This window comes from Chelmon rostratus, chromosome 8 (genome assembly GCF_017976325.1).
Source record: "Chelmon rostratus isolate fCheRos1 chromosome 8, fCheRos1.pri, whole genome shotgun sequence".
Taxonomy (NCBI): domain Eukaryota; kingdom Metazoa; phylum Chordata; class Actinopteri; order Chaetodontiformes; family Chaetodontidae; genus Chelmon; species Chelmon rostratus.
The window spans coordinates 20,397,697-20,424,104 of record NC_055665.1 but is presented as its reverse complement, the minus strand read 5'-3'; the positions used below and the strand labels follow the sequence as shown (position 1 = coordinate 20,424,104).

Below are 26,408 nucleotides of genomic sequence, written 5' to 3'. Positions count from 1 at the left end.
AACCAAGGAGTGGAAAATTTAATGGACACACCAGACTGTCCTGGCATGGCCTTCCATGAGCTTTTGTGTAAAGGCGCATTCCCCTTTAATATACCCACGTCCACATATGTTGTGTTGTTTCTCAATTGTTCTGTAATCAAAGCCCATACAAAACCAAATGAGCAGAAAAATCATCAGAATGTGTTAAAACAAAGATGCATTTTGGTAGATATTAACTGCTTGTTTAGGATATGCGCACTGTTATTTATGTAGTGCTTCATCCTGACCGGCTGAGATCGGTGGGAGAGACTCTGGTCTGTATTTGTTTCATTTTCTCCTCCACATTTTAGTTTAGTTGTGCTATTATATAAGTTAACAAAACTACAGCATTTTTACAGCAGAGCTTATCTCCCTCAATAACAGATTTAAGCAATCTTCAGTCACGATTCAGAGACAGAAACACTGCAGAGAACATGAAAGCTTTGAATAGCTCTAATCAACTTCTCTTGTTTGTGGAGTTATTGTAGACCAAACAAAATCACATTGGTATGGAAACGAGGAAGTCAGATAATTAGATGACGTCCCTACATCCTTTCTGAATCATCAGGAATAAATTGACTTTTTGATTGTGTTTCTTGAAGTAAGAGTGAACTAAGAAAAACACTGAAGAAGCCCTGCAGATATTTAATACACCAGAATATGATCCATGTATCGGACTCTGTGTGATAATTAAGGACTTTAACTTCTGAATGTTCGTCTCATTAAGAATTAATCACTTTTTTCATCATCTCTGCGTATTCACATGTAGTGATGTTATCTGCGTCTTTCACAGTATAATGTGAAAGAAATGCTCTGTAGTGAACTCATCACTCAGCTTCACAGTGATTTCATTTGACATTGTTTCTGCGTGTGATTTGATGCAACATGACTTGAATGTACTTACGGCGTCAGGACTTGAGAATCCACTTGATACTCTCACCGTCCTTTGCTTTGTTGTGATTTGACTTGTGATGTCATGACACAAGGTTGACTTGAGACATGAGCAGAAGCCAGATCCTGCCTGTAGCTTGCAGCAATACAAGCGTAGCTGATGAATTGAGATGATATGAGTTTTTTTTCAAAGCAATTCTCCTCTATCTAACATGAGTTTGAACAGGCAGCTGCAAATGTAAAATTAGTAAACAACGCACATAAACGCAGTGTATACATGACCATATTATACAGCCAGCTTAACTTAATGTATAGTGTGACCTTGAATGTGGTATACTGCAGAGTCTTGAGTCTTGGCTTCAGTCTCCAACAATCTTAAGTACATGCTGCGTTCCCAGTCATGGCGCCAATAAGCCCATGAGAGCAGCACACACTTAACCCTGCAACCCTTAACAACTCCCTAATCCATACACCCGGCTCGGCCTGAGATATGAGATATACTGTTCCTTCTCATGTGTGTGTACTTGTGTGCATATGTGAGAGTGTGTGCGCGCATGTGCATGCGTGTGTTGTGGCCATGGCTCTTTTTCTTTCAGAGCATGGCTTGGCAGCAGTCTTATGTTTCACTCTGCAGGGAACACACACATAAACATACTCTCACACATGCACGCACGCACACGCGCGCACACACACACACACACACACACACACCCACACCCACCTATCTTCATAGGCAAGTCAGTCATCCATTTCAGCTTCAACTTTGGCCCACATCCACTGGTATGTCTGTATTCATGTATGTATGAATGCCAGAGTGGGAGAGAAGCGGGAGCCCAAGTAAGAGAAAGACAACCAGTTGGGGGGCCATTTGGATTTCTATAGCATGCCATGCAGTGAGTTCATTGAGTTCACATGTGTGAACCCAGTTTGCCTGCAGAAAGGCAAGGTGGCCTGATCTCGCTCTTGTCCTGCTGCATGATGCAACGCTACATGCAGCTCCGGGCATGTTCTCTGTTGAGTTTCACAGTGAAGAAAAGTTGAACGCAGCAGCAGTAATTGGGATTTTTTAGAAAGAAGGACATCTACACTGTTGAAACCTGCCCACAGCACTTTTAAATTGATTCTTAGAAAACTGAGTTCACAGAGAGTGAGATCAACTTGCACAAGAGGGTGTGAATAGTCTCATCTCCCTGTGGAAGAAAACAGAATTTCCCAATCATTAGTTTGTCATCTCCCCCTTTTTTTTTAAAAAAAAAAAAAACGTATCTCTGTCTCTTCCTCTCCTGCAAGGTTGTATCTCAAAGCAGTCTGGATTTATTCTTTTTCTTTCCGTTACAGTCATTCTGAAAAAAATGAAACAGTACTTATGTTGTGAAACACCCATTGACAGATTCCTGCTGAACCACTTGTTCTCTCTGAGCTGAATGTCACTTGATATCATTTTATTTTTTTCCTACCATTGAGTTCATGCCCAAGTGACTGAAGGCATACCCTGCCAATTATTGTGTTTTTGAGCTGAATTGACAGAGTGCTTTTGACATACACATACACACACACTGAAGAAATCACATCATTTCCCTAAAAACAGCTGTTACCTCACCTGAAGTGATGAGTGATTCAGTATTATGAGTAATTTTGCAAGACAGCATTACGTTTGAAGTATGGTTGATGTCCCCTTGAATAATTAGGAGAAGCACCACAGTAAGTTACACAGAACAGTACCAATATGTACTCTCACACTGCATCAAATTAACTGTATCACAGTGAGACGTTACATGTCTTGTTGTAGGATAATTTAAAAGGAATGTTGGCACTCTGATGGATTTGAGCACTCTGCCAGAACTCCACTTGATTTAATTACTCAGTAGTAAACTCCACTTCAGTCTTGGTAGACAGGCTGATTTATGGTTAGACCACACACACACGTACGCACACACACACATATGCGCAAGGTGCTGCACCTAAATTAACTTTCTACTGTCTCTCTCCTTTTTTCTCACTTATTTTCTATCAGGTGGGCCTTGGCTCCGAAAGCCAGCAGAGAAAAAGAAAGGCTCCAGCCCCTCCTCCGACCCCAGCTTCCATCACCCCAGGCCCCGATGACACTTCAGCGTCTGGCACTCCCATCTCCGATAGCCACGCTATTGAAACACCTGCCCCAGCCTTACGTACCAAGGTGGCGCAGTCAACCGTTGTCTCTGCGACCACTGTGGTAACGCAAACAGTAAAACCAGCCCCCATGAAAACAGCAGTAAAACCTCCACCTGTGTGCGCTGCCAACCCAACCCCCAGCTCCCCGACCCCAAGCAGCAGCACCACCGACAGCCTGGCTGTCCAGGATTCCAGCTCTGAACTCAGCCACAGCCTTGACGACTCAGATGTTGACCTAGACCAGACCGGTTCCCAATGCAGCAGCCTCACCAGCAGCACAGTGAACGGGTCTGTGCAGGTCCAACCCCCTACAAAAAGCTCCAGCAGCAGGGTGGAGGCATCGGAAAAGGCCAGCAGCCTGGCTGCCAAATTAAATCAAGAGGCAACCTCTGCCAGGAGCTCCAGGTCGGAGACTGAGTCGGCCCTGAACCTGAAACTGGATGAAGTGGAGAACAACAGACACAGCGCAATGGGTAAATATCTATAAAATGGCACGATGACACGCATAAACCAGCACCTGACACAGACTTTACAAACAGCAGAGTATAAATGCATCACCAATTAGAAAAAAATAAGTCAATATTTATCTTCTCCTAAGACCACACATTCAGCAAAAACACTATAATTATCAGGTGTTTTTTCCTTGATAGTGATGACACAACCTATTTTATTCTAGTAATTGTCTAACATCCTTCAGCTGGCAGACTACTTCTTCATGAATTAAAGACAGAGACGCCAACACTGCACAGCACATTGGCAGCAGGAATAATGCCAAATGACAGCTTAAGATATTTTTAAAGATAAAGCAGACACAGCACCACAGGCAATGAAGCTGTAATGAGATCTACCTGTTGTATTTGCGTATCATTATGACATATATCATTCTTCGTTTTAATATCCTCCATTAATTACTCTGTTAATTTGATTTAAACCAACTGCCATGTCACATTTTTGCACCACGGTACACCAAACACTTACGTTCATCAAAGAAAATGCACTTTGTTGTTGATCACTGAACTCTTGACAGTGATGGTAAGCACTCTCTCTGTAGGTTAAAGATGCGAGACAGTCCGAATTTGCCTGTAGAGGTTTTCTGCTTGTTAGAAAGTGACTGAATATCTGCCCTGCAGGACTGAGCTGTCACACTGCTGCAACGTCTGAAACTTAAACTGTCAAGAAGGACGTATATAACCTGGTGAAAGACTGTGTGTGTGTGCGTGCGTGTACACATGCATGTCACGGTTGAAGTACAGGAACTAGGGGAGCTGGTTTTCATCATAGCTCATGAGACAATACAGTCCTTGTCTCTCGTCTGCACTTATCAATCCCTCACAGTCGTCCAATCTTTCCCTCTTTTTTCCCTTCTTTCTCTTTCTCCATCCCCCTCTTTATCGCTCTCTCTCGTATGCACACAGCCGTGCACACAAACCTTCAAAGCTGGCAGATACAAAGACGGACAGATCCATCATAGACTTAAACAGTGTCTACTTGAACTTTAGCTGGCCTCGTATTGATCTTTATATAAAGTAGATCTTTCTCAGGAGCAAAGTGAGATTGCGGCAGCGGGCTGTCTCGTCTGACAGGGGCATAGATGAGAGAGCCGTAGACCTCAGAAAAAGGGATGAGAAAGGTGAGGGTACCAGAATGAAGTTCAGAGAGAGGAGCATGGGAAGGGTTTGGCAGCCGGATGACAGGGTAGCAAGGTAGAAACGAGGGAACTGGGGGGGTTTAAGGAGAGGAGACTGAGGAACAGGCAGATGAAAGCAAGAGAAGAATGACGTATGAGGAGGTTAGTACATTAGTTAGGATAGAAGAGACAGCACCAGGATCATTAATACGTTTATAGAGCTAGCTGCTTCTCTTTTTCTCTAGCCTGACACTGCTCACAGTACATCACCACCTCTCTTCTCTTTTGCTTTGACTCTCTCCCTATTTTCAATCTTAGAAAGGTTTCGCCGAGTCAAAATGTCTATTTCTAGTAAAAAAAAGTTTTATTCCAAAAGCCAAATTCTCCCCAACAGTCCTTTTTGTCCTACACACAACCTCGACATCAACTTTTCACATGCTGTGACGGTAAACAAAATGTTCTTCAGTGCAGCCTGATAGCTGCACTTCGTTGTACAGGAACGGTACATATTTGACAGTGACGGAATAGCTGGTATACACGTTAGGGCTAGACAGCTACACCCGGGTGGTGGGTGGTGCCCCAATGCTTGTATAGGCAGAGACAGAAATGTACACAGTACATTTATTGGGTTTCAGTTGGTCTTAAATTTTTATAGTTTTGATTTATTCTTTCACTTAAGCAGAATTTATGTATATGTCAAACTGTCAACTGTGTGTGCGTTGTGATAAATATATCTAATTCTAAATAAACAGAGGTGGAGTTGCAAACCCTTAAATTAAAAGTAAGAAGTTTTTTCTTTTCTTTTTTTAATTTTGGTTTTATGCCATTATTTTATCTGGTGCCTGATATCATAATATTTTCCACAGCACTTCACATTTTATTGTACTGTCAATGCTTAAAATGTCTGTGTATACACTTGTGCAGGCATGGGTGTGTTAGTGTGTGTGTTGTATGTTAAGCATCAATAATTTTCTTTGGATTTGGGAAACAGTTAAATACAACATGAGCATATGTATAATATATTCATATTTGTTTAACCACCGCTTCAGCTCGATGCAGAGGGCCAGGGTAGATCAGTGTTTCTTCTTTAAATTAAATCAACACTGACAAAGTGACATAGTACTACTGTTTTTGAGCCTGCATCCACATAAATCAGACTGTTATTTAGTGCAACTACATCAGGCATCAGTACAGTGTGTGTCTTTGTGTGCTTACTAAGTAAAACACAGCAACAATAATATGAGAGGAAGAGAATGAGATCAAACTGTTGAGTGAAATTTTTGGGGGGGTTTCTTTATGTGTATGCTTGTGCCTGTGTTTGTGTGTGTGTGTGTGTTCCAGAAGCTGTCAAGGTTATGATGGTGCAGTTTATCATCTCAGCCCTGCATACTGTTTCAGCTCCTTCTTATTGCCGACAGCAGAGTAAACACAATAAAGTAGCACTGCGACAGCACCTGCTGACTAAGACGCACCACGCTGATGCATCACTAGTCCTAAAAGGACGTTTAGGCCGCCTAGGTTGCCCCTACAACCCAATATGTTATCCAGATTGAATTTGTCCTACCTGTCAGTCCACGGTTCTGCTAGCATTGCCCATCGGCTTTGTGTATCATAGTCTGCATATATAACACCGCTGTGCTCAACTGCTCTATTTCCTTTCTTACTGCCTCCTCTTATGTTAGCATCCACATTGTTTTCTTAAATCACGTCCCTTAGCACCCATTTTTGGCATGAAATTGGGATGAAATGTCAGAATGTGGCAGTGTTATTGGATGCTAAACCTAAATCTGGGATTTACTCTTTAAGTAATTATCATATGTAACATTTTAATATCAACATAATTAGACTTACTTTACTTTTAATTATACCTGCATAGTAATACAAAAGCTAGGCATCTAGTTTCAAAGTGCTAAGCTGGCTGTCACGGCTGATACAGCTGCAAAGCCATCTCAGATCTGTCAGATTTGAAAATGTATAAATTGTAAATGTCATAATGACTCTGATTCCAAAAAATGTACGTATGATTTAAAATTTAACAGCTACTTTGGCAGTGGCAGAGTAAACAGTGAAGAAATAAAACAACAGTGCCACTCTTGGCACACATTTATTCTTATTCAAGGTTTTACTTTTCCCTTTTCTTGAAACTTCAGCTGATATTCTACAGAACTTTGTTGCCATGGTCAGGTCCTCCACTAGATCATCAGGTAAATGGTGAAATTCCACAAGAGCAAATGTATAAACCCAAACAAATGAATGCACTGTAAACTCTATCTTACAGTGCTTTAACAGTGATAGCACCCATGGCTCAGTAGACAAAGGAGGGAGTTCTGCCCACAGAAACTCAAACTTCATCACCAGAAAATCCAAAGATAAGGAAGCCACAGTTTGAATAACAAGAAATGGAGCACAAAAAAACAGAAGACATTTTCAAAATACCCTGATAATTACTTAATGTTTTTTTGTCTGTTTGATAAGAAGTTTGCATGTACGATGTTTGTGTCACATCACCATCAGTGCCTGCCCTGCCTGCATGCTATTTCTCCTGCAGGGACCGCTGATCATCCAGCGCCACCAAAACCTCGTCGTTCCCCGGCCTGGGAGCCCCCACAGCTTGTCTTACCCCCCACCCCATCCTCCCCTCCCATTGAGCCCACAGAAAGCAACTCCCCAAAGAGTCCCGTGGAGGCGGAGGATACAGCTCCCCTGTGTAGGTTCCAGATGGACTGCTCTCCCTTTCCTTCACTCTGGGTCGTTCTTCTCTTTCCTAGAAGCTGCTCTCCTGGTTTTCTAACTTTAGTCCCAATCAGAGTTTGTATTTTTGCAACTATCCTTCCTGCCAAACCTTTTTGTGCGCATGTGCGTGCATGTTAATACTGCACTCACATGCTTTCCATCTCAATCTTTCCATCATGACCTGAGCAGCTGGGTTGTTACAGTAAGTGATACTGGGTCCATGTGAGGTCAAGGTGCTTCATATCTATAAATGTCAACCTGTAAGCCATGTTATTTCTTCTGGGTCCAAAAGGTCAGGACAGGGGTCAACACCAATCAACTGGAGTGCCTTTTTGTTGCATTTATACCGTACACCGGGACTATATTAGATAGCCATTGTCGAGTGATACTGAGCTGTGCTATGAAAGCCATTGTGTGTTTCTCTGTGTATTCTCGGCTAGATGGTGAAAACACTATTGTTTTTCTTTCACTGTTTGTTCTCTTCAATCTCTGTCTTTACTTCTAGGTTTTTCTCTGGATGCTGTTTTCATCACCTACCCTACCAAATGGGCTAGTCATGATCTGTCAATCTCAAATCTCTTCTCTTGTTTTCTCCCCCCACCCTGCACCCTACTCTGTAGTGTACTGCTGTGGGCCTGTGCGTCTACGCTCCAAACACTCCTGAAGTCTCTCTCTGGCTTGACTCTCCCTTCGTCCGACTGTCTGTTTTCATCAGTTCCCTTTGCGTCGTCTTGGCCCTTCTCTGACGTTCACCACCCTCCTCTCATTCTTTAAAGATATTTTCTCCTGTTTCTTCTGTACTGTGTTTGTTTTCATGGTCTCATTGCTATCATAATTTTAATCATATCAGTTCTATCACTTGCTTTCACTTGGTGTCAGAGAACCTCGCAGGAGTCACATCTGTCTGTGTAATGGTTCATATTTGTTTCTGCTGAGGACACAAAATGCTGCAGAGGTGAAAGCAAGTCTTGCTCTCTAGTTTCACTCTTTAACCAATGCTTTTTTTTTCTTTTTTTTTTCACAAATGTATGTATATACTGTTGGTGGCTTTGCATTTCAACTTGATTCGCTGGTTGTTCATGATTATGCACAAGTTCAAAGCTGAGTTAAAAGCAGAATGTGGTCAGAGGACTATGTAACGACAGATGAGCTAAACCCTGGACGTATCAGTTACTCTGTGATTGATGGGTGACATGCTGAAATGAGGCTATGAGGCAAGGCCATGTGATATCTATCAGCCAATATTTTGGTGATGTGATATCTGCAGATCAATAGTTGGACAGCGTATGTTTCTCTCTGCCGGGTGTTGTGGTTTGGTTTTGAAATGTGAGAGCTGAATGCATGCTGCCTTTGGCAGTATCACAGAAAGGGTGATCAATCAATGACATGATGTGATGCTTTTGGTAGTGGTGCCTCATGTATGTGAGAGACAAGCGTGTAAAATAAAAGACCTCTTTCTGAGAAGAGCTCATAACAGTCTACCTAGGAAAGACAATGACACTACAGTCATTTGTTGTAAAACTTTTATTATTATTATTGTGAAAGCTTGTAGATGCATGAATGTTTCACAGCTTGATTTAAATGATGGGTAGATATCCAAAATTACCTCTTTGTTGTGACATCCTATGTGAAAAAGGGGTTAATTGTTTGGGGTTCAGAGCAGAGTTTAGTATATGTATCTTTGGCTGACAAACTGCAATAAACCTGGCCTGAAGGCAAGACTGTGTCATAGAAACAACTTGTTTACAATTATAAGCATTGTATTATTACACATATGTGAGATATGCTTTTTGTGTGGTGCCTGTCAAGGGAATGGAGCCCTTGTTTTTATCATATTACTTGTTGTGTATCATATCAATGCATCTATTGTGGTGTCACAGAATCACAAAGTAGAATTTTTGAGACAATGGTCATCAACGTTTGGCTCGTTTGGTTTTTGTATTAGTAACTCATTTCATTTTACAGTAATCCAGTTTTATATAAAATATAATTTATCCTCTTTTAAGCCATTGAGTCATGGTGCAAATGTGTAGCCTTGTAAGAGAATGTGTACGTTTTGAACCTGTGGAGTTGTCGTAATGAACAAACACTTACCTGTGAAGGAAATCTGTGTTGTGTACAACGTTAAAATATGTTTGAAAGACGTTTTTCAATTAAACAGTTGAAGACAAGATTCAAGGACTTTGGTTTGGGATTGTGCATGGAAGGTCAGATTTTGACAAAAAGCACGTCACAGTATTGATTTGCCTGGTACACTTTGTTTGGCTTTGAAGCATGTGCCTAAGGTCGTCTCGATTTGGAGGTTTGGAACTATGCGTGAACGCTAACTTGTGTGTTTATGATACGAGTGTATACGTATGTGTGTGTGTAAACAAATGAGAGCGGAAGACAGCGTGTGTATATGGGCACTTGTCTCTGCATGTGTGTGTGTGCTGATTGTGGCTGTTGCTGGCATGACTAAGCTGTTGCTGGGAAGGAGCTGGGAGGACAGCCCTGTGAGTCATCACCACATCTCCTGGAACTGACTGTTCTCTCCACACCATTAGGACCAGGCCCAAAACTGACAGGCCTGCGCACACACACACACACACACACACACACAAGCACATAGGAAGATATAATGGAGCACAATGAATGCCCAAATGCATGCACAGACTCACAGACACATGGTATTATAAACAAGGTCACTCACTGTTAAACCCATTTTAAAGAATCCCCTGTTGAGTTCCCAGTGCTGTGCATGCTGGCCAGGCTGCTGAAAACCTAACAAATGGTACATTGATTTTTATTCTCTTGGCCTAGAGTTCAATGAGATCAGTGACAGACTAAATAAGTTCTTCAAAACCCACAGGACTGACCAGAGCATGACTGTGCTAAAGAGATGAGAGGGTATGAAGCAATACTATCTTTCACTGGAACCTAAAACAGTACTGTAAAAATCTAATTAAAAGGGTTTGTTTACAGTAAATCCACCCACACATCATTAAAGCTGTTTTATCAAGCCACAAGTGGTTGTGGTCCGGGCTTGCGTTTGTATATTTGGCTTGTGTTTCCTGGTTTGTGTGTGTGTGGTGTCAGAATGAATTTTGAAACTAACGTAAATACTTCCTCTGTTTTTTTTCCCTCCTCTTCCATTTCTTGCTCTTCATGCTCTGCATCCTGTGTTTCTTTTCAAACAAATAACTTGAAGGATGATTTGTCGTGTTGTTTTTCTCAGTGTTTTCTCAGGTATCAAATGCCTTGGAGGTTTGTGGATTTTAGAAAAAGAAATAAGGCGTTAGAGTTAATGCATGGCATGAGTAAAAAACCTGAGGCCTCTGTGTCTTTGACAAATATATTTTTTACTCCAATACAGGCTCAGTCCTTTAGTTTCAACAACCATAGGCCTTTGATTTGGTGCTTGAAGTTGCTGCTAACAGTTGCTAACATTCTTAAAGGACAGTGATAATACCCAATACTGATGCTAAGACCTTCCTGTCCTCTTCCAGCTTGGCTCCACTCCATGAAGAGCTCCACAGCCAGTGGCCAGAAACCAGAAACTGAAACACCCGAAGAGGAGACCATGTCCTTGGGAAGCAGCAGCGGTGGCAGCAGCCTCCCCGACCAGGGTTACGCCGCCTCTGAGGGCATGACAGAGGGCGAGGACTCAGGCATGGTCAGCTCTCCATCTGACACCCAACCCACGTCCCCAGATGGGAGTTTGTCCCTGGATGGGAGTAGCGGAGGCGGAGGAGAGAGACTGCTGGGACCAGTGCGGGACAATTCCAGTGACAGCGATGAGGGCTGTGCCACCTGGGGATCAAGGCACAGGTAGAGAGGAAGTCATGGAAATCACAGAAAGAGGAAGCCTGGGAATAGGGAGGAACAAAAGTGAGGGAGGGAAATTGAATGAAGTTGATTAGCATTTGCTGTGACTTGATGTTTACCTAATTTGTGATATTTGGCCATCAAGATGATGAAAGTCTCATTCAAGATGGTGAAGCACACTGAAACATCTGCTTTGCCCTCAAGATAATATGAATTATTTACAGTGTCTACCTTAATTATTTATCTCTCTTGCCATATGCTTCCCACTGTTTGTTTTCGATGCCTACCCATATTCTACATTAAATCTTTGCTGTCACCTTTTATTTTGAAATCCATTTCAGTAGATCCTGGTTTCCTGGCAGGCAATATAGTGCACATGCCATTCACCTTGCTGTTGATTTGAGCCAGCCTAACCACTGATAACTAACACCTGCACGAAAATTATTAGTTAGATTCTTGGCTTTCTTTGGCGATCAAGTTTAGTATCACACCTGTATTTTCACCTGGATAGTGAACCATCACTATTTCAGCAAGCCATAGAAGTCCCCACAGTTTTTAACTATGCCACTGCCAGCAGTAATAAACCAAGAGCAGTTCCCACCATGTGTTATATTTGAGCTGTAGCCAAAGCTGGCACCCTCAACTTTTAGTGCTGGGCTTTCATAGTTATGACTCTAGGCCCCTATTCAAAGGCCTTTGTGGAAAAAGAGTGCGGCCCCAGATCACTTTTCGCCTTTTAAGTTGTTGTGAAATGTGTATGGTAATGTTCCCAGACCAGGGACCCGGGATTGATGCTCTTAATCAGAGAAACTCTATGAATCCAGGGCCTGGCCTGATGTTGCTGGCCCCTCAGTATTCCAGGAAAGCACTATAACCCTGTTCTCAGAATCGTTGAGGAAAAGAGCCCCAGTCCAAGTCTCTTAGAAGACAAGCTCTATTTGGTTTGGCCTTCTTGATGCAATTTGTTATGGCTAATACGCCAGTAACTCATGAGAATGCTCTGTTGAACCCTTGAAGCGAGTGAAGGAAGTTTAAACTGTGGTAATAATATCTTTACAGCTGCATGTTTCAAAGCCAGCAGGCTCCAGTAAAAATACAATTCAACTTTGAACAAGCACAAAATATTTAAAACTAACACATTTGTTTTCTTTCGTCTACTACTGAACTGCATTTAGCCTTTTGGTTTCTGTGGCAGATTAGTAACGGGAACACTGCTGGATGTAACAACAGCATCAAATAAGCAGTTCATAACATCTGTTTGCTGGTGTCTGGGTGACTGTTAACACATATTCTGGAGTCTGGGTAGTGCTGTTATATGGCTGCCACTATTCACAGATGTCTTCTTTTTGATCTTTTTTTTGCATTACAAATGTTTTGGGACTCTGCGTGTGCGTTTTTACATGTCTATGTGTGCAGATGTCTTTCTGACACATATTTTTATTTACCATCCTCAGGCACAATTACATCAGCCCACTGGCAAAGTCAGACAGGTTAAAAGACAGCTATGAAGAGGACCCAGAGCTCACAGCCCAGCTCCATCAGACTTTGGCAGATTTTGAAGCAGACCTTGCAGGTGAGGGGGCATGCCATGGGGCTATCCACATATAATCTACGACTGGATTTATATTTTTTCATTGAGGCATCCTGTCAGTCCAGGTGTACATGCCTCCAATAAAGCAACAGATGTGTACTGTAGGATTAAACCTGTCAACCATCATAACAATACTTCAGCAGTACATGGAAGTGTTTTATCAGACTGTGTTATATACTTGAAATATCCCATACATCTGCAGTTTTATGTAAAATAGCCTTGAAATGGTTCATATTACTGTATTCTAAATTGACCATAAGTGACTGTTCCAAACTCAGTGGACTCTGATAAGTTATAGGCATCTTAGTGTTCTTCAAATTAAAATGTGTCCAAAGTACCAAAATATTATATATTAACCCTTTGGTCTCTTCCCTTTTTCCAGACCACATAGATATAGAAGAGGAGACTCCCTACACCGTGTCCACAAAGAGTAATGAGGTGCCGGTGTCTGTACTGGACATGGATGTGCCAGTCACAGCCATAGATGAAGTACTGGAGGACTATGACCGTAACATCGTAGAAAAAGAGGCAAAGCCACTTACCAGGACTGAGTCAGCTGGTAGCAAAGGTACGAAGAGCAGCATGCCTACGTCTGGTAGATCTCACAGTAGTTGACATCTGGGCAGCTGTAGACATTTCATGCCTTTAAAGGCTCAGTGGTATCAATGCAATACAGTTAAAACAGTTTCATTTCTATTTTGAATTGACTTTTCTTACCCTATTTCATCACAGGTCCAGGCTTCAGTCAAAAGTCCAGCGTAGAGCTACAGAACAGAAACAACAATGCTTGTACAGCTTCTGACACTAATAAAAACAGCAGTGCAAATACTAAGCAGCCTGAGCAGTATCGGAAGTCACCGAAGAACAAATCCAAAGGTGATAAAAAGGAAGAAAAGATGCTCGAGACGAAAATGAAAGGGATGGGTATCACAGAGGCAAACAGTGTGAAAAAGGATAAACAAAGAACAACGTCAGCAGTGAAATCTAACGGTGACATGCAGAAACACAGCAAGATTTCTGAGATCACACCCGACCCTGTGAAAAGTAACGCTCAGTCTTTGCAAGAGAAGAAACCTGTTCTTCCACCAACCATTCAGAAAACAGGGTCTACAGAAAGAGATGAAGAGATGCACAGCGTTGACCAAAATAACTCCAGCTCCAGTGCTTCACATGGCAAAATCACTCACAACGTCACATCACGCTTCGGACTGAAAACGTTCACTGTGGTCCCTCCCAAACCCTCTGTCTTACATGCTTCTACGGGAGCGCCAGCCGTCACAACTCTCGGTGCCATTAAGATTGATGATCAAGGAAACATGGTGAAAGTGGGAATCTCCCAGAAAAAAGTTAGTGGTTCATCAAAGTCGGAAACTAATTATTGTGATGGGTCTTCACTTCTTGGAAAAGCCAAAGCTTTTTGGAGCTCAAATGAGAGACAAGAGAGTGCTGTGCCCCACAACAAAGGTCTCATTGATAAGGCTAAGGAGTGCACAGATGGCCTGAAAAGTCCCACTCACACTCCCACTGCAGTGTCAGGAACTACAATGAAGACTGAGGACCTGCAAATGATGCGGGCTTTACTTCATAAACCTGCAGAGAGAGCCCAGCCAAAAGAGAAGGTGAAAGAAGAAGCTAAAGAATGGGTGAACAACATCAAAGTTGCTAAAGAGGAGCAGGTAGAGGTGGAGAGTAAGGTTTCAGTGTCCAAACACGTTCAGCAGCCAAGTTATAAAACCACCGTTCCCCCTTCTATTCTTCCAGACCCGGGGAAAGACCTGTCCTTCCTCAAACCATCCAGACGAACCTCAAGCCAATACGTGGCGTCTGCCATCGCTAAATACACCCCAAAGACTTCTGCTCAACCGAACTCCTTCCCCAACGCACCTGACTCCTCTGCTTCTTTGAAAACGCAGACTAACGGTTTCCAGAGATCAGGTTGGTCCGTACAAGTGAATCCACACCAATCTTCCCAGTCATCTTTGTCAGATAATAAGGAGAATGAATCTGCTTTTAAATCCAACCCTCCCGGTCCTAAGAGATCTACGAGCCACCCAGAGAGTGTGTCAGATAGCCAGAGGGATTTCGGAGAAGTGAGACCGGACAGGGGAGGATTTGGAAGTTACGTTGGATCCATCAAAGGAAACTCTAATACACTGGAAACAACCAAGAATAAGCACATTCAGTCTAGCGGCCCCACCCAAATAAATACGACCGCCAACAATGACAGAGATAATATTAAACATATTCGGCCCAGAAGCCCCAGCCCTGCACTAAGCAGCCCTCTGCATTCATCTGCCAAACCACCCACAACCCTCAAGACAGTATACCAAGGCCAGACAAATGTGAGTAAAACCTGCAGCATAAATGCTGTATTACATGTTACGTCTCCCCTGACAAATATATACTGTGAAGAATCTTTACAGCAAAATTGTTGCTGTAAATTCCAGTGTACCTAATACTCCATGTCTTGCCTTCAGAACACGAGGGACGTGCCCAAGGCAGCCACTGGTCCGACACCTGATGCGAAACCACAACCTTCTGTCACAGTGTCAGACAGCGGCGTGACCCCTGGGCCTCCACCGGTGACAGTGTTTGGGCCGGTTAAAAAGTTCAGACCAGTGATCTGCAGATCTGTTGAGAAAGAGACGTCTCTGCACAGCAGCCTGATGGACGCAATCCAGACAGGTGGAGGCAGGGACAGGCTCAAGAAGGTGAGCTCAAGTTATACATAGTACAGTGCTGTAGATGGATGGATGGATGACAAGGAGAGTGATCACAATGCCAACTGAAAACTAGGGGGTTGCGTTTACCCCACTGCCAGGAATATAAGTACACGATAGGCTTAACAAGTGATGATGGTGTTGGCTGGTAGACAAAAAAGGGATTTTGACTTTATTTTTTATTTCATTATTAGATATCCACCTCTGGTCACAGCAGCAGCTTGAAGAAAGCATCTTATGTTGAAGAGGAGAATGAGAGATCTGCTCTTCTGGCTGCTATTAGAGCTCAGAGGAACTCCAAGGGGTTGAGGAAGGTAAAACACTCTGTTCACTATCAACACAATATCACTCCATGTCAGTATCATGGGGGGTGGTAGGGAGATAAAACCTGGATCTGAAAAGTTGCTTTCACCTTCCTTGAATGACCCCCCTGAATGTATCCACTTTTATCCTCCGACAAAAGTTAAGTCTGTACTGGTTCCCAGAGCATGAATCCCATTCCCTTTCATTGATACTGTGACTTTTCCTGTGTCATAACGAGGTCGGCATGTTTAGTTTAGTGAGAAATGTCTTGACAACTGTTTGATTGCCAAGAAATTTGGTTCAGATATTCAGAGTTCCCAGGAAATGAATCCTAATGATTTAAGTGATTCTAGCACCACTGTTAGGTCAAAATGTTTTTTCCAATGATGACCAAATTCCTGGGAAACCTTTGACATTCGCGTCAGCCTCAGCTGTACCCTGTTCATAGTGTCAAAGAGCAAATGTTATCATACCAACAATCTAAACTAAGATGGTGAACATACACATTTTACCTATTAAACATCAGCATTAGCATTGTCATTGTGCTGAATAGCATTTAGCACAGCTTCACAGAACATGCCTGTATGCTGTGCATGGACTTGCAATTCTGCCTAGCATCTGAAGTATGTTTAATAGAAAATGTGAATGCTAAACTCTTTGTATTGTTAGCTGTTTAGCAGCTCACTAAGCCATGTATGAACCAAGTTATGCAAGCACGCGTGTCTATTTCCATCCGTCTGTGTGGACTGTGAACTGTGGTTTGCTGTCATGTAAGGATGCATGTGGAATGAAAGGGGCAGAAAACGTGCTGCTGTAGCTGAAACATCTGTGGTTCTATTCTGGAGGTTTCTTACCAGAAGTGGAATCTCTGGAATGCTGCATGACTAAATCAGACTCAAAAGTTTGTGCTTCTCAGAAAAAGGTGGATAAATAAATAAACTAAATGACTACGTACAATGGAGGTACAAAAATAAATAAGATAAAATCATAGAAATGTGAAAAACATGTAATGCAGAAAGATTAGAACAGAAAAGAATTTGTGTGTGTCTGAGGCTGGTGTTAGATACACTTGTGTGCTCGGCCAGCGTGAGTTCAAATGCACTTATGTGAGAGCAGCTGGCCTCCCGCCAATGTTTATGTGTCTAGAGTTACCACTGTCTCACTCCTTTGTGTCCTCCAGACCAAATCTGAGGCTGCTGATGAGCTTGAGAAGTTCAGGAAGGCTTCTGAGGAGGAGAGAAGTGCAGGCCTTCCCTCCTCTCCCTCCTCTCCCTCTCCTCCCTCTTTGACTTGCACTTCTCCTCCAGTCTTCACCCCACCACCGACACCACCAGCGCCCATGATTGCACCTCCGCCTCCTCCCCCTGTCTTGCCCCAGGGTAAGCCTAGCACTGTGCCACATCCAAGTGCTAACGCCCCGATGAACCCTGCCTTGGCCAGGGAGGCTATGCTGGAGGCTATTCGCTCTGGATCTGCTGCCGAGAGGCTAAGAAAGGTACAAATAGATGAAAATACAGCATCTGTTTACACCACAGGGTGAAGGGTGTTGCAGAGCTCTCAACACCCTTTGTTTGCTCTGCATTAGCATGGTGGAATTTTCAGTTCTACATGAAAGCGTGATGATGAGGGTAGCGATTAACTTTTCAACATCAAACGAGTCCCTTTGGATCAGATTACATCAGAGGCTACTTTCCTCCAAGTCTCTGTCTCACCTGCTCTGTCTGTGTACATGCACTGGTGAAGAAAGTAGAAATAAAACAAACATAGCACGAGTAAATTAAAGTTTAGCATTAGCACAGCAAGGGACGAATATCTTGATGATTTGATTTTTTTGATGGTTTGTTTTTCATGAGTCTTGATGCACAAGGCAGCTTCATTTCACCCAGAGAGGCTCGTATCAAAGCCGAAAGGAAAAGGAGACAGTCATTAAAATAGGCAGAGACAGAACAGAAAAGCGTATTATTCGAACCAGCGTCCTCACCAGTGCCTCGCATCTTTGGTCTGGTCTCTCATGTCTGCTGGAAGACATCACTGGCAGAATAAAGCTCTCCTGCTGTGCAGCAGCCGGGAAACTGGAAATGAAGTTCAGACTGTAACACATTCACAGATTCATCTGACAGCAATACTGCAATAAGATAAAAGTTCAATTTCAGGTCAGCAGCCGTGTAAAATTAGTTTCCAGAAATGTTTTTGCGTTATTATTACGATTATTATTTTCATGTCAACAGAAACAACAGCAAAGAATGAATAGTTTTAGGAGGGAGATAATCAGGGAATTTTTGAAAACATCTCTTTTCAGATCTGATGAAGAACAAAATTCACAAATAAAATCATAAAATTCAGTTCAGGCATTTTTTTTTCAGTATCCAGTTAGACACCACAGAACCTGATAAATTATTTCCAGCATGCCATGAACTATTACTCCTGTCATTACTACGGTGGGGAACTACAAACATGACATGTTGTGTCTCTTTTAACTAGGTCGCTGTGCCCACAAAGACAGTCAAAGTTAACGGCAGACTGGGAACGATCCGAGCAGCCTCCTCAACGCTCCCTCAGCAGTGAGAGGGGAAGCCCGCGTCACCGCAGCGAGGAATCATTTATCAAGTTTCATTTCAGTCTTTGTGTTTTTTTGCCATTGTGCTTTTGTAACAGACATTTGGAAAACTGGATCGAGTCACATTTTGAGTGATTGATGTTTGAAAGTTTTGGGGAACTTTGATGCTTGACACAAATTACAGAAAGGAAAATAAGGAGAAATCATGATCTCTACATGCTATCTAGATAAACTATTCATAAGGGGCTTCTCAGCTCTGACTACCAATCTGGGGCCTTATGTTTAAACTAATGCTCAAAGAATTTTGTATAGACGGAGAATGATTTAACAGTTGTTCTTGGAAAGGGGATATTGCTCTTTTAGTAGCCAAACACCAGCAACATCTTTCTGATTAAGGTGTCATAGGTGAAAGGTTTGTCGTTAATTCTACTCACGATATCAGATCTCTCAGTTAGCTTCTCTGTCCATCTTTATGACACATTGCTGTTCCGAAACATATCTCGCCATCTGTACTTGAATTCAGTAGTTTTAACTGGAAAGTTGTACAAAATGTGTGCCAATGAAAGCAAATTTAAATGGCTTGTGCTACTGCTAGATTTTTGTTTTGTTTTGATCTTTTTTTTTTAACCACAGCTAAGTTATGGATGCCTTATAATGTTGCTCAGTCAGTGTTATGTATGTGACGTTTGCTGTAAAATTCTGAAATGGGTGCAATAAGCTGCATCTGATGATGTTTCCAGATTTGAACTTAATATATGTTGAACCCATTAAGATGATTGAAACTTAAGTACACCTCAGAAAACAATGGATTGATCCGTGGACAACGTTTGATGCTATAATATTATTTGCAGATTGTGTTTTATTTTATCCAGATCTGGTCCAGAATGCCAACTTCTACAGTTCTTGGCTCTGATGAGGAGTGAGGTGGTGGTGACTGACTAGTGCCTGTTAGCTCAATGTGCTCCTGTTTTAATTTCTAACCGTCATTTGTGCTGCTGCTTAAAATCTAAAGACATTGTCATACTTGGTCAGTGTCCTGCAGAAGCTTATGCTTGTACAGTAGCAATGACTGACGATGCCTTTGATGGTTCATATATTAGTTAAGGTGAACTTTTCCATTCCTTGACATTTCACTTATTGGAGTACTGTTATTGAAATATATGAATGGTGGATGTCACCATCAGCAAAGAGATTAGTTCATTAATCAACAAGTCACTACCAGTGGCTATGTAATACAAACCAGCAGCTGAAGGAAAGCAGTAGTTTAGGCTATCAGTGGCCTTGATTTAGGTTATTGTCATTGAATTGTGTGTGTCACCTCTGTGGGTGAAGTACACAGTGTGGAGTGGCTCTGGTTGATAGAGAGCCACTGCCATTAAATGGATAAAGTAGGATGTCCATGCTGAATCATCCTTAGAATGAAGACAAACATAGAGGATCCATATTCAGGTGTAAATGCCTGCTTGCTAATGTGGATGATGAGATAAATCTGAGTTAAGTTTTCTACAGATTTATTATAATTTATGCTCAATTTCAGCACTTGTTCAATATTTTTACTGTTGTATGTTTTATCCTGAGAGTGAAAACCTTGAGAGCTTTTCTGTTTAGTTTTTCTCACTAAGAGGTTGTTTCCTTTCTGCTGGATCATTTCACCTGCACACAATAGCCTACAGCACATTGTAGCATTGTATATTTTGTAAACTAAAGATAGATCTTCACCGTGAAAGATTTGATTGAACTCTTTCATAGAAAGCAGTTTCACTGATCGTGTGAACATTTTGTAAGCTTTTGCTTTTAAAGTGAACATTGTTTTTTGGGAAGGTCGCACACTTATTTTTGTCTACCTGATTTTTGATTCAATAAATAATTTTGTAATCAAGTGACAGCTGACATTCCTGTATTTTTACGGTATTTGCCAAGGATTTGCATTTTCCCCTAAATATAATAGTGTTCAGACAGATTTTCATGGCAGTATGAACCTTGCCCTGGAAAGCATGATTCTGGTATGCCAGTGCCATTCCCAGCACTGTGGTCATCCTGCTGTCCTTATGAAATATATTGCAACCTCTCTCTCTCTCTCTCTCTCTCTCTCTGCCATACCACAGATGAGCTACTATTCCAGGCAGCAGCTCATGGCCCTGACTCATCACTATGTGGTCACACGAAATGACTCTCACAGAACTTGAACCTAACCTGAATTCCTGATTCCTGAAACACTAGTCATTGTACCCCTCCGCCTTCCCAAGAAGAAACTGAATGATGTAAATATCCACATTAGTTGCAAAAGCACATGGAAATACACAGTGTAGACGCACATTTGTGGAGAAATCTCAGTAAAGTGACATGCAACTGCGCACTTTCTATTGTTTCGCCTATCATGAACAAATACTAGTTCTCTTTAAATAACTTATTCTTTTGAGTGCAAAGGTGTTCCCAGACAAAATGTGAATTGCCGACCGTTGTAGGGTGATGTTTAGTCGACTCTGGCGGTGGGAGAAGTCAGTGCAGTCGGGAGATCTCGGCTCTGTTGGCCAGAGAAAGCTGTAAATTCCTGCAGAGGACCACAGGCTCTTTTGTGGCTCAAAATTCATGCTCGCTCTACAGCCATTCTAATCTGCCTTACAAATCTCTGAAGGCTGTGTACGGGTGGGTGTGAGTGATATTTTTGCTGTGAGTACATATGTGTGTTTGAGCTCGTGCCTGTGTTATGGTTCCAAACCATTTTAACCATACCGGCAACGTAAACAGCCTCTGAATCAAGATTTACCAGAAGGTCGCACCACATAATACAACCGAAATAAATTCATTTAGGCTTGGCTCTGCGCCTTTCCCAGCCTTTTTGGCAAGTGTGTATTTGTTGCCATAACAGTTTCACATAGAGGCCTGAGGCAGGGACGACAGTGTATGTTGCATGTCACCAAGCCCATCATCATGTTGACTAATAAACATTTGATCACACAGTCATACAATTTAGATCGCATTTGTATCGACTGTTTACATGTGGCTTTTTTGTACTTAGCGATGAGCAACAAATAAAGTGCTGATTTCCCTCTATGGCGTACTCATACTCATCCGTGGTCCTATGAGACACTTAAATGGAAACCATTCACCAACTGCCTCGGCGTATATTACACAGCTTTGTTAGTCTTGACTGGCTGACTTATGAGTGATGGACACAGTGAGACCGACTATCAGCAGGGGTTTGTATTGACCTTGTGTTATGATGTTGGGTAGCCTACCATCTATCTGATCAATCAATCTGAAGAAAAGGCCTGTGTGATGCTGAATGTCTGATGAGGTGAAATCAGCATAATGCGTGTTTAGTTCATGTCTCATTGCGGCTCTCACAGGAAGAATGCTTTGTTATATGAGTGACATGATGTGTGCTCGTATGTAAGAATGTGTGTGATGCTGATGGCTGCGCAATGTCTTCTCGTCGAGTGTGTGTTTACACATTGAGGGGACACAGTGTGAGCCCACACATACACACAGACAGCTCAGGACTGGTGACCTTTTGTACTTCAGACTCCCATGGTGTTTTCCCATCACTTCATCTTATCCAGGTCTGAAATATCACAGGCAGTATGAGAAGTAAACTGAACACTGGTTTATCACTGGTGTCACTTATCTGACAGTGCTGTGGGGTTCAGTCAAGTCATTTCCCCTAAATGTTTTATTAATCTCTACTGCTTGTTACCAGTCTAAATTGCAATAACACATGAGCTGAATGTACACCTCTTCATGTTTCTCATATAAATGCCAGAAGGTCTTGTGCAATGCCCTCACAAGGCTCACTGGGATAAAAACACAACAGTGCCCGGAAGGTAACTCTGGTGCAATGAGATTTGACCCCCAGTTGTGCAATATGCATACTTCACAGCCACTGGTGTTTTAATCTCTCATTTTGCTTGTCAGAGCAGGGCTTCTAATTAAAAGTGTTGTCCTTAACTTTAGTCTAATCATGGTGTATCATAACCATATTCTTGCCATGTCACTGCTTTGGTTATAATTTGTAACACTGACATACATGCATGAACTTTGAAGAAACAGAAAGTAAATTTGTCTAATTTGATACATTTTTAGTGTGGACACAACACAATATTTACAGTGATACAGATTAAAGTCCAGAAAGCTGAATTTGTAATATTCACTGATGAATGTATGTGATGAATGCATCAGAACCCGCTGAGTGTTTGAAGTACACTTTCCGTTTTTATTCACACCCCAATAAACATCAGTATATATGTTGATCTGCACTGAATATCAAAGCCCTCAGTTTTGAGGGACAGTAGACATTATGTTTCTCCTAGTAGCCATTTAAAGCAGGATAGACCCAAGTCAAGCCATTATTCCCTTATACATTCATGTTTAACTATTCACTTTAAAGAATGAAGTCTGTTCTTTAAAACTGCCATGCATGAGAAACTGAGGAATGAAATGCGGCCATTTAGTTTTTTATACTGATGCTGCGAATAGATTATGAGCTAATTAAAGCATCTAAAGCCCATTTTAAAGGGTGTTCATCTCTCACTCTCGATTAAGAGGGGAACTTAGTATTATCAGCGTGGCCCTCAGCACGAATGTGGTTATTTCCTAACTGTAAGGTGTAGTGGAGGATGCTGGAAGTTTGTTTTCCGCACAGATCAGGTGATGCAACTTTCTTTCACAGGAACATTTTGCCATTGAGCAACTGCCTTTGTCTTTCTTAATAAGGACGTTAAATGAGTTTTTCAAAACAACTTAACCGTCTGGTATGTTTACACACTCGGCAGCCTCTTTTACTCGCTTTGTTTCACTCAGAATGAACAAATCCTTGACTACGTGCGCTTTAATGCAGAACACACTGAACTCACAATGCCAGAGACAGCCCCTCGAAGGAAAAAAGAAGCGGAATCCTCTGAACACGCCCTTATTCCCATAGGACTTGAACGCCGCATTAATCACCCCTCACTCGTGGGCGTGGTCTTGTCTAAAGGGGGAGGAGTTGTTTGCGTGCGTGTGTGTAGGTTTGTGTGCGTGTGTGTGTGTGTGTGTGTGTGTGTGTGTGTGTGTGTGTGTGTGTGTGTGTGTGTGTGTGTGTGTGTGTGTCCTCCCTGGCCGCATGAGATGAGCTGCCTGCAGTCTTTGCGGCCACTGTTTTCGCCTCCTCCTCCTCCTCCTCCTCCTCCTCCTCTTCTTCTTGCCTCTGTCTATCTGTCCAGTCCGGGAATGTTGACCACCGTGGCCTGATCCTCCGCTGCCGAGTGTCCCTTCATCTCCGGACTGCCACTCTCCGCGTTTGTCTCTGGCGGCCGTAGCCTCCCTTCAATTGATCCGGCTGTAAGGTGAGTGCATGTTGCCGGAGGAAGACGCCGTTGTCGCGCTCCCCGTGCCTGTGGAGGCGGGGGAGGACCAGAAAGTCCACGCGGAGTGGGCAGCGAGTGCGCGTGATAAAAGTTTAATGTGCTGCTGTAATGACACGCACTGTTTTGCGGGACTGAACACATGTGCGCTCGGCGCGTAACCGCCTCGCGGGGCCAGGGTCCATGCCTTCCTCCCTGACAACGTAGCGGCCGGTCACTGAACTCTGAAAACAAGTTTATTCATTGTGTCGGGCTCTTGCATTCAACTTTGTGTTGACTTGTGTGTGTGTGTTTTTTCACTCGTGGAGAGCTTCCGCCGTACACCGTTCCGGGGCTCGTTAAGTTGCGCGTGCGGACAAGCTGCCGCTGGATCTCGTGCACTTTTCCGCACCTTTAGCAACAGTTCCTGTGTCTGGAGTCTCTCCTGGGGGAAAGTATTTTGATCCCGACAGCCTGCCTTGTTTACAATTGCGTAACAGCAGTCTACGGTGGCCCATAGCCTACTTTCTATCCAGTAGGACTCCAGCTCCCCGCGCTGCGCCCCCCGCCCCCAAACTCAATTCTGTGAGAGTTTCGCCAGTCTCGCCTTATCGTCTTATCCTTTTGGCAGCATTTGCTTTGGGGGCGGGGAGGGGGGAGAGAGGCTTTTTCCCAGGGATACTCATGTAGTCCTACTGCTGAGGTTCCCAAAGTTAGCTCCGGGGACCCCTAGGGGGTCCTTTGGTAGGTGCTAGGGGGTCCCCAGCAAAGTGAAGAATCAGTTTTAGAGCCACCGCAGCTTAACGCAGTAAGAAGTTTTTAATCACGGAGCTGACTGTTAAAGCTGTTATCGTGCACTTGTGAAGCAGGTCTGGAGCTGAATCAAAGGAACAGCAAAAAGCGCTCCCAGAGGGAGTGTGCCGGGGAGGCTCATCAAGCTGGGCTGCACCATGTGAAAATCTGAAGGAATCCCTCGCCCACTCATTCGTCTCCAAGCCTCCGCCAAATGCATCTATTTCCCAGATGCTACCAATGCATACTGTCACTGTAGATGCACCACTCCTCCGCTCTGGGCTCTGTTGTATTCTCCTCTATTGTTTCATTGTGACATCTGTTTTAAAAGCCTTGTGCAGCTTATGGTCAGGTTGATGATACAGTATTTCGCATCCGCTGTACAGTGCTCTGAGAAGCAATGGTTATTGATGGTGGCACTAACAGAAAGGGTCAGTGAGTGAGAGAGAGCCTGATCATTATCTAATCTAACTTAATGTGGAAACGTCTTGACAAAGCGACTCTTCATAGATACTCTAATCTGCTCCGTCATTTGGGCCCTCCTCCAAATCAATTTCTTTATTGGCTGCATGTGGCGTCTGCAGAAAGTTGCATAACCACCCAAATTTATGATTCTTGGAACTATCGATGTTGGCCTGTGTGTTTTGAATGCAGATCAGGGCTCTGACTGGGAGGCACTCGGGGACTGATGCACAGGGTAAGATTTTGTAGGTACTGTGCCAGTGCACTTTTTCAAGGGGAATCCTGAGATAACCGTCTCTGCTGTTCAGAAACGAGGGGTATGCCGACATTTGGGATTGTCAGCTGCACAGGCAGAGCTATTGATGTTTCATTTCCATATGTGGGACCTCTGGGAGAAAGGAAATACTGAATAAAGCCGAGCTGTAAGCATATTGTGTCGTATGGTTTTGATTGCATGTAGCATTTGGGCTTGTCATGCAATACTTACTTGGCTTATTACTGTTGGATAATTTGAAATCCTGTATACTTAAAGTTCTTAGTATATCTTAATTTTAACCTCAACATACCTTTCAGAATTAAGGCAAGCAAAGCACAGCAGCCTTTCTCACTTCACTGAAGTGAAACACACTACCTTGCCAACTACTGATATTCCACTCAACTTGGCAACCTACACTGGAGCATTTAGATACTGCGCCCATGCATGGTCCTCTGCACGTTAACCTCTGAAGTGTGGTTGAATGTGAAGTAGTTTGATCACGTGGTTCCTGCCACATACAGTCTAAAACATGCTATAGTTGTGTCTTTTCAAGCATGTGATTTTTTTGACACTCTCCCATTCATAACCAAAGAGGATTTCTCTTTTCCTTGCCCCTGCCCATTATTTCCTGCTTTCTTTCATTTAATTATGTTGTGGTCACATCTCTGTGCACATGGCAACCGCTCGAGCTGCGGTTTCTTTCACCCCCTCAGCACCAGTCCTGCTATTTCAAGTCCATGCTCAGTAAGCACAGGCATGACGGGGCATGAACTCTGCAAGACTACAGGCTGCCAAAAGGCTGCTGACTGCACATATTGCACATAATTATACTTCCAATAAGCTATACTCAACTCGCTCTAGGATTCAGACTTGTGTGCTTTTTTTGCTATTTTTTATTTTCAGAGAGACTCTCAAATGCATTTGGTTCTGCTGCCTACACTCCATTGGCTTTTGATTGAAATACTGTATGCATCACCGTATTATTTACCCCAGAGATTTGTTGCATAACCAAAATCTGAGCCTCGTTTTATATGTTAGATCTTTTCTTGATGTACAAGTGCGCATAAGTGTGTATACATATAGTTTCAGCTGCCATTCAACAGGAAAATATATCCTATTAGCTGGTATTGGTGGTATAAGAGCTTGTGGTCGTGCTCTAGGCAGCATTCCATTGGGTCT

At 42.9% G+C, this 26,408-nt stretch overlaps 2 protein-coding genes across 6 annotated transcripts in view; both read left to right on the top strand.

The window, feature by feature from the left end:
• Positions 1 to 20,264, top strand: part of cobl (cordon-bleu WH2 repeat protein) — a 53,597-nt gene extending 33,333 nt beyond the window's left edge. For 3 of the 4 annotated variants that reach the window (XM_041942974.1, XM_041942973.1, XM_041942976.1), the window contains 10 exons: positions 2,924 to 3,533; positions 7,236 to 7,394; positions 10,909 to 11,230; positions 12,682 to 12,800; positions 13,201 to 13,386; positions 13,551 to 15,160; positions 15,296 to 15,529; positions 15,733 to 15,852; positions 17,022 to 17,336; positions 18,323 to 20,264. In XM_041942974.1, the coding sequence (XP_041798908.1) occupies positions 2,924 to 3,533; positions 7,236 to 7,394; positions 10,909 to 11,230; positions 12,682 to 12,800; positions 13,201 to 13,386; positions 13,551 to 15,160; positions 15,296 to 15,529; positions 15,733 to 15,852; positions 17,022 to 17,336; positions 18,323 to 18,406 (3,759 nt within the window). In that variant the 3' untranslated portion in view covers positions 18,407 to 20,264. The remainder of the gene's footprint in view (positions 1 to 2,923; positions 3,534 to 7,235; positions 7,395 to 10,908; positions 11,231 to 12,681; positions 12,801 to 13,200; positions 13,387 to 13,550; positions 15,161 to 15,295; positions 15,530 to 15,732; positions 15,853 to 17,021; positions 17,337 to 18,322) is intronic. The other variant, XM_041942975.1, reaches the window with a different exon arrangement.
• Positions 20,265 to 23,568: 3,304 nt separating this feature from the next.
• grb10b (growth factor receptor-bound protein 10b) overlaps positions 23,569 to 26,408 on the top strand; it is a 68,051-nt gene continuing 65,211 nt past the window's right edge. For both annotated transcript variants that reach the window (XM_041942367.1, XM_041942366.1), the window contains exon 1: positions 23,569 to 23,722. The gene's annotated coding sequence lies outside the window, so the exon portion shown is untranslated. The remainder of the gene's footprint in view (positions 23,723 to 26,408) is intronic.